General features: G+C 42.5%; 1 protein-coding gene across 2 annotated transcripts in view; it reads left to right on the forward strand.

Moving 5' to 3' along the window:
- Positions 1-9,835, forward strand: part of TGFB2 (transforming growth factor beta 2) — a 207,939-nt gene extending 198,104 nt beyond the window's left edge. For both annotated transcript variants that reach the window (XM_068232906.1, XM_068232907.1), the window contains exon 7: positions 7,807-9,835. In XM_068232906.1, coding sequence (XP_068089007.1) covers positions 7,807-7,965 — 159 coding nt within the window. In that variant the 3' untranslated portion in view covers positions 7,966-9,835. The remainder of the gene's footprint in view (positions 1-7,806) is intronic.
- Positions 9,836-11,043: the final 1,208 nt, after the last annotated feature.

The following is an 11,043-nucleotide window of genomic DNA, read 5'->3' on the forward strand; positions in this document are numbered from 1 at the left end:
GGTGTTGCTGCTCACAGTGAAGACTTGCTGCAGGTTTCTATTGGGAGTGATAACACAGGGTTACTGCTGCTTGGCCAGTAGGTGGATTTCCTCAGTTTTTTCACCTCCCAGTCCGACACTGTGAGGGAGGTTCTAATGCAGGGGTCAGGAACCTTTTTGGCTGAGAGAGCCAGGGGAGGACTGGGACCTTTTGGCCTGGAGGGAAAACACAAACTAGAGGCCCGTTTTCACGGCAGCCCAAGCCCAAATGACATCACACACGCGCCCCACATGCTATATGCCAGTAGAAACATGGGAAATACAGTAAGAACACTTGAGGGACAGCGTGACAGGTAAAGTATAATGCACTTGCACCGGGGGGGGGGGGGGGGGCAATAATACATTTTGAGTTGAGTTACAACGGCAGGGGTTTCGGTCCAGTTCAGAATTTATCATCAGAAATCACCTGCAAGCAGCCCTTCTGGAGTCTAGGAACTGTCTGCAAGCAGCCCTTCTGGAGTCTAATGACTGTAGAAAACCTTTTAACCTAGACAATACCTTATGTAGATGTGCACATGCAGTCATTTTAACAATGGTGAGAGACTAGACAGGCTTTTTTTTCCCCATGGACCCTGCAGGCAAGCCTCTGCTCTGCATCATGCTGTGTATATTTACCAGCTTGCCCTTCGTCTAATTGCTCTGTAATTGGGTGTTTATGTCAGCCAGCCTAGTGGTTCACATTGCCTTATACAAAAACATGAAAGCACCAGGCACTGTACCAGCCCTAAATCATTAAATGAGAGGCAGCCTGGGGGGAAATCTCCCTCCTTCCCCCCTGGCCAGTCCTCCCATGGAGAGAGCCATAAACGCCACATATTTTAAAATAAAAACAAAAGTTTGCTTTCTTAAAACAGAAAGAATTTGCGATAATTCAGGTTGGAGTGAGCTTGAGATGTCTCCCAGTGCATCACTGCTGAATTTATGCAAATTAACCATTGTTACTCTTAGAAGCTAAACACACCTCCAGAACCGCTGGAATGCAATGATGTGTCAGCTTGTTTAAAAATGTAATTGTGTGAGAGCCATACAATATGTTTCAAACTGGGACAGTGTGCATGCACAGCAGAGGGTTATGTTGCCATGGTGATGTGAATACAGTTGATTTGCCGGGCAGCGGAAGTGTCAGACACGTCTTCAGCTTCTCTTGGGTTTCAGCACATCAGCAATTTCCCTGAGAGCCAGACAGGAGAAATACAGACTAACTGCTTGTACAATTAGATAGCTGACTTGGGGATTGATTCACTTTGTAGGATGAGATCATCGCACTTTGGCCGTATAGGCTGCCTGTCAAGTGACAGGCAGCCTATTGGGCCAATCAATGTGTGGGAATCTCATCCTACAAAGTCACTGGACCTGACAGGGTCCAGATTGGGACAATTGGAGCAGCCGTTGGTTTTGGGTAGCGTGAGTAAGTTAGTAGTGCATGCCTACTTTGAACATTTTATTTGTGCTGCCAACTAAGCTGTGCTGCTTGAGCAGTGTAGCTTAGTCAATCAACCCCTTCTGATTTGTATGTGAGCCAGATGTAGCCATCAAAAGAGACACATCTGGCTCCCAAGCCATAGGTTCCCTATCCCTGGTTTAATGCAATACAATCTGAAGGTGGACAGGAGGAGATCTATATCCAGGCAGCTCGCTTGAAGTATTTGTTGTTGATGTTGTTTTGTTGACGATGCTGTTGGTCCCATTCAGGACTTTCCTTCTTGCTAGGGCACAGTAAGTGAAACGAGAGCGGTTTGCACAGAAGTAACAGTCTTTTCAGAAGTCAGAAATATCTCCAGCGCAGGATGCCAGCGAGAGCTCCGTATAATGTAGTCACTGTGGCCGGGATGAACGAGTCCTCTGTTCCCCGGGTTTAAATAGTCAATTGAACCTGCAGGAAAAGGTCACTTTGTGTTTTACTAGCCTATTAATAATATCCTTATTAATCCGTAAGCACTGCCACTGGGTCACTTATTCACTTCCCGAGCTGGAACCAAAATAACATTTGTTTTATAAATAGCCTTTATCAATAAAGCTTATCACTTTCAATCTTTCCATCGCAATACTGTTTCTTTTTTAGGCTGGGTACACACACCCTGCAATTTTTTGCTTCTGATCGTATTTCCAATGGAGAAAATTATTGGATCGGACAAAAAAAAAACACAGTCCACTGATTGCCAGCGACTGATCCCAGCTCAAAATTGTATTTATTTATTTCATTATTTATATAGCGCAGACATATTACGCAGCACTGTACAGAGTATATTGTCATGTCACTAACTGTCCCTCAGAGGGGCTCACAATCTAGTCCAGGCATGGGCAAACTTGGCCCTCCAGCTGTTACGGAACCACAAGTCCCACAATGCATTTGCTTTTATGAGTCATGACTGTGGCTGTCAGACTCCTGCAATGCATAGTGGGACTTGTAGTTCCGTAACAGCTGGAGGGCCAAGTTTGCCCATGACCGATCTAGTCCCTACCATAGTCAATCAACCTCTTTCTCAATTGAAAGCAGACCGGATACGCTGAAAAAATACTGATCCAAATACTGGCATTCCGTGTGTATGCCCTTTCAAATCATCTTCGATATCCATTTGGAAATCTGATCTGAATTAAAAAAAAAAAAAATCACGTATGTACACTAAGAAAAAAAAAAGTTTGCTTTCCTAAAACAGAAAGAATTTGCGATAATTCAGGTTGGAGTGAGCTCGAGATGTCTCCCAGAGCAACACTGCTGAATATATGCAAATTAACCATTGTACCCTTAGAAGCTAAACACACCTCCAGAACCGCTGGAATGCAATGATGTGTCAGCTTGTTAATTTGTACAGAGCCAGAATAATCCAACATGCATACAGACTGTTTCGGATTGTTTGATCCTCATCAGTGCATGGCATGGATTAATTTGGCTCTATGGAGTAGGGCTTGTGAATCCGAGAGGCACAGACTAACCAGCAAGCTCATGGTGACCCAGAACTCATTGGAGTGTGTAAGGGGCTACAATGGTCCTAAAAGCCCCCTTACTAAGATGTTAAGAAAAACAAGTTTGCTTTCCTAAAACAGAATTTGCGATAATTCAGGTTGGCGTGAGCTCGAGATGTCTCCCAGGCACCACTGCTGAATATATGCAAATTAACCATTGTTACCCTTAGAAGCTAAACACACCTCCAGAACCGCTGGAATGCAATGATGTATGTACACTAACTTTCTTCTTATTATTTTTTATTATATTTATAAAACGGCAACATATTACGCAGCGCTGCACAATAGATAAATGGGTTAACATACAATGTAGGACATGCAAGGAGCTCACAACAAAACAAGATCATGCAAATATCTTTGGTAACAGTAGTTCAGTGTCATTGGTCAAAATAGAGACTGTTCTAGTCCACTAGAGGAGTGTCAGACAGTGAGATTGTATAATCAAGCTGGAAACACTGGAGAGGAGGGCCCTGCCAGACAGTGGCGGCTCCAGGATTTTTTTTTTAGGGGTGCTATGCAGGTGCTGGACCAATTTCCGGGGGAGCTGACGACCTGCAGCGCGCGAAGTGGGCCGCGTCAAAAATTGGGTGTGGCTACAATGAAAAATGGGTGTGGTCATGACCGGATGAGGACGGGGCTAACTGTAATTTAAAGTGAACCCGGGGTGAGAGTGATATGGAGGCTGCCATATTTATTTCCTTTTAAACAATTCTAGTTGCCTGGCAGCCCTGCTGGTCTATTAGGCTGCATTAGTGAACTGAATTACACCAGAAACAAGCATGCAGCTAATCTTGTCAGTTCTGACAATATTGATAGAGGCAGAGGATCAGCACGGCAGCCAGGCAACTGGTATTGCTTAAAAGGAGATAAATATGGCAGCCTCAATATTATTTTCACCTCGGGTTCCCTTGAAAAGTGCAACGCAAAGACAGAGGGCCCAAGTTTTGGTGACCCTTTCCCCAGAAAATTCACATAATTGTGCACGTTTTCTCAAGAAAATACACGTAATGTGAGCAGATTTGAACAAAAAACACGTTCAATACCCCAATATGCACAATTGTTATCAGATATGACCCCAATATGCACAATTGTTAGCAGATCTGACCCTAATATGCACAATCCTCAGCCGATCTGACCATAATATGCACAATGCTCAGCAGTTCTGACCACAATCAGCAGCACCACCTGAAAAAGAAAACAAAAACCCATTTACTCACCTACAGTCACCTTCCTGCCTGCAGCCTGCATTACCCGGCGAGCAGGGCTATGGGAACATGGCCGCCCGAAGCCCTGCACTGCAGAAGTCTGCAGAGCAGGGCTTCGGGCAGCCATCTTACCGTAGCCCTGCTCTGCTGCTTCGAGCTGCCACTGTGAACTGACTCGGCGTCTCTTAGATGCCTGAAGTCAGTTCACGCCAGGGGGTGCTTTGGGGGTGCTTGGACAATTCTAGGGGGTGCTTGAGCACCCCCTTGCACCCCCCTGGCGCCGCCCATGCTGCCAGAGGCTTACAATCTAAAGGAATGATGTCAGATGTGAATATCAATCTGATCACTTGATCAAATTGGATCGAATCTGAAGTAAAAATTGCATGCTTTGCACCCACCATTAAAGACCCTTGCTTTCATGTAGTTGTGGTATGTTTCATGCTTAAAGGGGCACTATGGCGAAAAATAGTAACATTTAAAATCTGTGCAAATATAGACAAATATGAAGTAAATTTTTTTCCAGAGTAAAATGAGCCATAAATTTCTTTTCTCCTATGTTGCTGTCACTTACAGTAGGTAGTAGAAATCTGCCAGAAGCGACAGGTTTTGGACTAGTCCACCTCTTCATGGAGGATTCTCAGGGATTTATTTTCAAAAGCACTTAGTGAATGGCAGTTACTCTGTCCAACTGCCAAAAAACTGTGTAGCGAGCAGGGAAGCTGGCCAGCATCATTGTTTAAATCCTTTTTACAGATTATCTTTATAAAGAATAAATGCCTTGCTGAGAATCCCCTATGAAGAGATGGACTAGTCCAAAACCTGTCGCTTCGACCAGATTTCTACTACCTACTGGAAGTGACAGCAACATAGGAGAAAAGTAATTTATGGCTCATTTTACTCTGGAAAAAAATACTTCTTATTTGTCTATATCTGCACATATTTTAAATTTTACAATTTTTCGCCATAGTGCCCCTTTAAAGGACAACTGAAGTCAGAATATGGAGGCTGCTATATTTATTTCCTTTTAAACAATACCAGATGCCTGGCAGCCCTGCTGATCTATTTGGCTGCTGTAGTGTCTGAATAATACCAGAAACAAGCATGCCGCTAATCTTGTCAGATCTGACAGTAATGTCAGAAGTACCTGATTTGCTACATTCATTCGGGCTCTATGGCAGTGTTTCTCATACCTGTCCTCGAGGCTCTCCAACGGTGCATGTTTTGCAGGCAGCCTCACCTAAGCACCTAAGGTGCAGTAATAAATGTCTCAGTTGCAGGGAATCCACCTAGCTGAGATACTAATTACCCCACCTTGTGCCTAGGTGTGGTTGCCTGCAAAACATTCACCGTTGGGGAGTCACGAGGACAGGTTTGAGAAACACTGGTCTATGGTTAAGAGTATTAGAGGCAGAGGATCAACAGTACAGCCAGGCAGCTGTTATTGCTTAAAATGGAATCATGTTCAATTGTCCTTTAAAGTGAACCCAAGACCAAGGAATCAAAAGGATTTATTCTTACCTGGGGCTTCTTCTGCTCCCTCACTGTCATTAAAACAGATAAGGCACCTGGAACAGATGGCATCCACCCTTGAGTATTAAGGGAGCTGAGTTCCGTTATCAGTAGGCCACTTTACCTTATTTTCTATGCTTCTCTTTCAAGCGGGTCAGTTCCTTATGACTGGCATACAGCTAATGTTTTTCCCTTATTTAACCTCCCTGAGCTCGTCCATACCGCTAAGGAGTTTAACCAGTTCAGGACCACAGGCTTACATCCCCCTAGTGACCAGGCAATTTTTTACAATTTAGTGCTCTGCAGCTTTAATAGCTCGCTGCAGAGCCATACTACTTAGCACGCAAAGGATTCCCCCTCCCCTTTTCTGCCCACCAACAGAGCTTTCAGTTGGTGTGCTCTGATCGCTGCTGCGGGTTTGCTTTTTTTGTTAATTTGTTTGTGAGGGTTTTTTGTTTTTTTTTATTAAAAATGACTATTTTTTATTTCTTTATGATTCCGCCCTCCCTCCCTCCTCCCAACAGCCAATGACAGTCGATCGCTCTGTGAGCCTTTCCAGGGGACAGCCGAGTGACACGGCTGTCTCCAGTACAGCGTTGCCATAGATCGCAGTGCTGTACAATGTAAATAGATGGCGGTTTCGCCATCTAACAGTCTTCTAGCGGCGATCGCCGCTGGTAGACTGATGACGGAATGGAACTCCGTCACTCAAGCGGGGATCTCCGTCACCCCAGCGAGATCCGTGCACATCGGCAACCATGATCCCCTGCAAAACTCTGCTTCGGTACTTGACGCCTTTTGGTGTTAGGTAGGCCTGGGGCTGCCACCTTCCCGATGCCTATCGGCGTTAGGCAGTCAGGAAGGGGTTAAGAAGGGAAAAAGAAATGGGAAAACTACAGACAGTTAGCTTAACATCATTTGTGCGTAAACTGTTTGAAGTTATTCTAAGATATGCTAAACAAGATTTTATAGCACAGAATAATTTCATTTCCGATGATCAGCATGAGTTTACTAGACAGGTCTTGTCTCACCAACATGCTCAGCGAAGTGGTGAATGCACATTCAGATCTTGGGAAAAGTATAGCTGTAGTGTACTTGGAAGCAGACTTGCTCAAATCCGAATTCGAGAAACATCCGGATAGTTCTATCCGGATATCTCCTAGTAAATCTGTGAGGAGGGGGGGGGTCAATCTTACCTGACTGACGTCTTCTTCGGTTCCGTCGCTCGGCGCCTCCCACGATGTGCTCCAAGCAGTGGTCATGTAACTACAAACACTTCCTCCTTCCGGGTTGAAGGAGTAAGTGTTTGTAGTCATGTGACCGGCGCATGGAACGCATCGTGGGAGGCACCAGGGACGGACCAAAGGAGACGTCATACAGGTAGGATTGACCCCCCCCCCTCACAGCTTTACTGGGAGATATCCGGATAGAACTATCCGGATGTCTCCCGAATTCAGATTTGAGCAAGCCTGCTTGGAAACCTTTTGCAAAGGCTTTTGACACTATGCTCTACAATAGCCTAGTGCAGAAGCTGAGGATACAAGGACAAGGAGAACATGCAGGTCTGTGGAGTCGGTACAGAAATCATCCTCAGTTTATGAAACCACCGACTAAAACTCTGACTCTGGGTACAAAAAATTGCTCTGACTCCTTCCCTCTAACTCCAGCTCTGACTCCACAGCCCTGAAAAAAGTGTGGATGTGCATCGGCCTGTGCATTCTCCTGCAAAACCTAGTCCCAGGAATTCACGCCAACTGGCGTTGAGCGGTCCTGGGGCTGCCTCCACGCTTACGCCAATCAGCGTGGAGCGGTCGGCAAGTAGTTAAATAAGGCTCCCGTTGTCGGAAGCACTCGGGGACATGAATGTTTCCGAAGCCTTCTGAAAACTCTCGGAGGCAGCAAATGTGAACGTGAGAGAGTGGGGGAACGAGGGTACCGATAGGGACCAGACCCTTCCCTCTCTATAGGTGAGTATCATCTGGCTTCAGACTTGCTTTAACACATTTTCTTTCTTCACTTCTAGGAACGGTTTTTATTATTCTTTGCAAGATGTTTCATCAGAACCTTTTATTTTTTTCCCTTTCCACAGGTGCTTGGTCTATACAACACCATCAACCCAGAAGCCTCCGCCTCCCCATGCTGCGTATCCCAAGATTTAGAATCTCTAACTATATTGTACTACGTTGGGAAAACACCAAAAATCGAACATCTCTCCAACATGATTGTGAAGTCGTGTAAATGTAGCTAGACCTGGCATATCGACATGAATTTTTTGCGAACAAAGAGAAAAACTTTTTTTTTTAATACAAAATAGGCCTTGTTCAATCAGTGTTATAACCTAAAAAAAAAGAAGAGGGACGAGAATCGGTACTAGCGTGAACTTTTTGAAAGTTTTTTTTTTTTTTTTTAAGTAAACATCAGAAAATGTAAAACATTGAAGGCTTTATTAAGAATTGTCATGACTCGATTTATGACCTTTGGAGAGGAACATGACCTACCCTCCCCCACACTGGTTAATGTTCCTGTGTTACAAGTGAGAGATTTGGGACAAAAATATTTAATCTCAGTGACTGCCAGAATGAGCCCACGTCTCGTCACTAAAACCAACGCCGTCGCGGTGACATCATTTTCCTTCTCTGGTACTCAGTTGACTGCGCAGTTCTAGCATGAGATATGTTGGTTTTCATCCACATCTGCGGCATATCCAACTTAACAGTTGCCCACATTTTTATGTTTTTGTATGTTTTTGTTACGTGCAAATTGCAACAGCACAAAAAGAAAGAGGAATAACATATAGGAGATTTTGCCTGACCGTGAAATGCAGAAATATTTGCTGAACAGAATGTCTCTATTTTATTTTTTTTGAGCAATGTTGAACAACAGAGACATTTATTTAAAATAAATAAGTAAATAAACACTGGAAGAATTTATTAGCATCATTATGTGAACGGAATAAAAAAAAAAAAACAGGAATATCCCTTTAAGTGGAGTGTTGCATTTATCCTAATTCTTACTTGATCTCCCTGTTTTTGTTCTTCTGGTGGTCAGCCTACCCAGTGCTTAGAACCCCTTTTTGTTTTGCTGTTGATCTTATTTATTCGTATGGAACTAGGTAATTTTTTTTTTTATCTTGGATTATGTGTTTAAACACAGACCAAATAAATGGCTCAAAGCAAAACATGCTACTTAGCAATATTGAATGTGTGTTAGTGTGTACAGATCTGACTATCATTTTCTGATGAATGCGCAAATTTAAGGTGTAACAACATCCAAACCTGTTAACTTAATTTTGGATGGGCACGGGAGGGCTCACTCCTTTCTTATAATATTTTAGGACCTTAGTGAGGTTATTTTGTCCTATTATGAATCCTTACTTGGGTCACATGCCTTGAAATGCAATCTTGTAATTCTAACTGGATCCTCCATTTAAAAAAAAAATATAGCCATGTGTAATGTCCCTTTTTTACTTGATAATTTCCTTACCTTTTAACATAAGGTTGGCACAGTGTTTTGTTCTCAAAGTACCCTCAGTGATGCCCGTGACTGGTGTATAAGTGGACCCTATACTTTTATGAAGTCAGACCTAAATTTCTAGACTTATACTCGAGTGTATCCGGTTTTTCATATCCAAAAATTTAAGAAATCAAGCACTAAAAATAATATTAAGTAGATAGGTTAATTGCAACCTCACCTCTGTCATTAAAATTCAAGTTGACCTCTAGATCTTACCCTTAACATGGCCCAAACTCTAAAACTCAACCCAGTTTTTAACCAAACCGTAAGTGCAAACCTAACCCCCAAATGCAAATTAACCAAGCACTTAAAGTAACCTACAAACAACAACCTTAACCTTAACTGTAAAAAGACACAACAACTCTGTCGTGCACTTTGTATAACATTGATGTGACATACAGAAATCTCTGTATCCAAATACAATACCCCCAATGTTTTTTTCATAGACATTCCTGTGTCTAAACTTTTATGATAAACAATATGAAGGAGGTTTTCTTCAACTCCTACCAAACTTTGCTGCTACTGCAAAGAATCTACTGGGGAACATTTCCACATTGTAATCCCATAGCATGGTATTATGGTCTCCCCATCTGGGTCCTGAAAAAAATGGCAAAAGTAAATAAATATTTAAAAAAAAAAAAAAAAAATATATATATATATATATATATATATATATATATATATATATATATATATATATATATATATATATATAGTGGTACGATAGCTTCCTTGTGAAGTTTCACACATTTAAAAGAGAAAAAAGAGTTTCTCAAATTGAAGTTCGTTCTAGGTGAGGTCCAGTTATATGCCTCCATGCACCAACATGGTGGACAAAACCAAACATGGTAATGTTGGGGTGATGATAAAAACTATAAATCTGGGAGCACATTCAATGTTGAGGACTCAACCATGTTTACTGGTGCTTTATGGTGCTTTGTTGTTTTTTTTAATGAGTGAAGCAGAAATATTGTAAAGTTACTTGGTAAGGAAACTTATCCAATACAAGAAAAGGCAGAAAAAAATAATGAAACCAATGAGATTCAACCAAGATAGCATTATTATGTTTGCCTGTTGTTACATTTTAAATATTCTTTTTGTCTATAGAAAAGGAACACAAACTATGGCCTACAAGACTTCACTTACAGTTGACATCATGAGTTAAATGCTAAAGAACTATGAGGCTTCCAGCTGAGAGGAAGCCTTTTTATAAATGGATTTTTTTTTTGTGGGGAGGGAACTAGCAGGAAAGGTGTAATAGTAGGCTGCATTGCATGGTTTCTGTGTAATCCAAAAACTCACTGGTTTGGTGGTCTCTTCTAGGAGAACTCACGGAGAAGCATGTGTTTTGTTTGATCAGCTGATAGATTTGCAAAGCGAATGGCATATCTATCACCTGACCTGATTACATGTTTCTCCATTGAGTTCTCCTAGATATGACTAGATCACTACTCATAAATTATGTATACATTCAGTTACCCTATCAACCTAAAGGCTCGCGCACACACAGCCAACATAATGCGCAACCAACCACACAACATGACCAACTGCACAATAAGATGTTTACACGACAAGTATGTATACACACGCCAACCAACTAAACAACCAACTCACTTAAATACTACGCGCGCAAGCTAAACGACAAACTGCACAACATGTCTGCATTCAAAAAGAACCAAAGTTGCTTGTACACGCATGCCAACCTGCACGATAGTTGGGCAGGTTGATCCACCGGTTTGATCTGGCAAATCACCTGTTATCAGTTGGTCGTCTTGTTTGCCAGCCGCACACATGCCCAACTATCTCCCAACAG

The sequence above is a fragment of the Hyperolius riggenbachi genome, chromosome 4 (genome assembly GCF_040937935.1).
Source record: "Hyperolius riggenbachi isolate aHypRig1 chromosome 4, aHypRig1.pri, whole genome shotgun sequence".
Classification (NCBI taxonomy): domain Eukaryota; kingdom Metazoa; phylum Chordata; class Amphibia; order Anura; family Hyperoliidae; genus Hyperolius; species Hyperolius riggenbachi.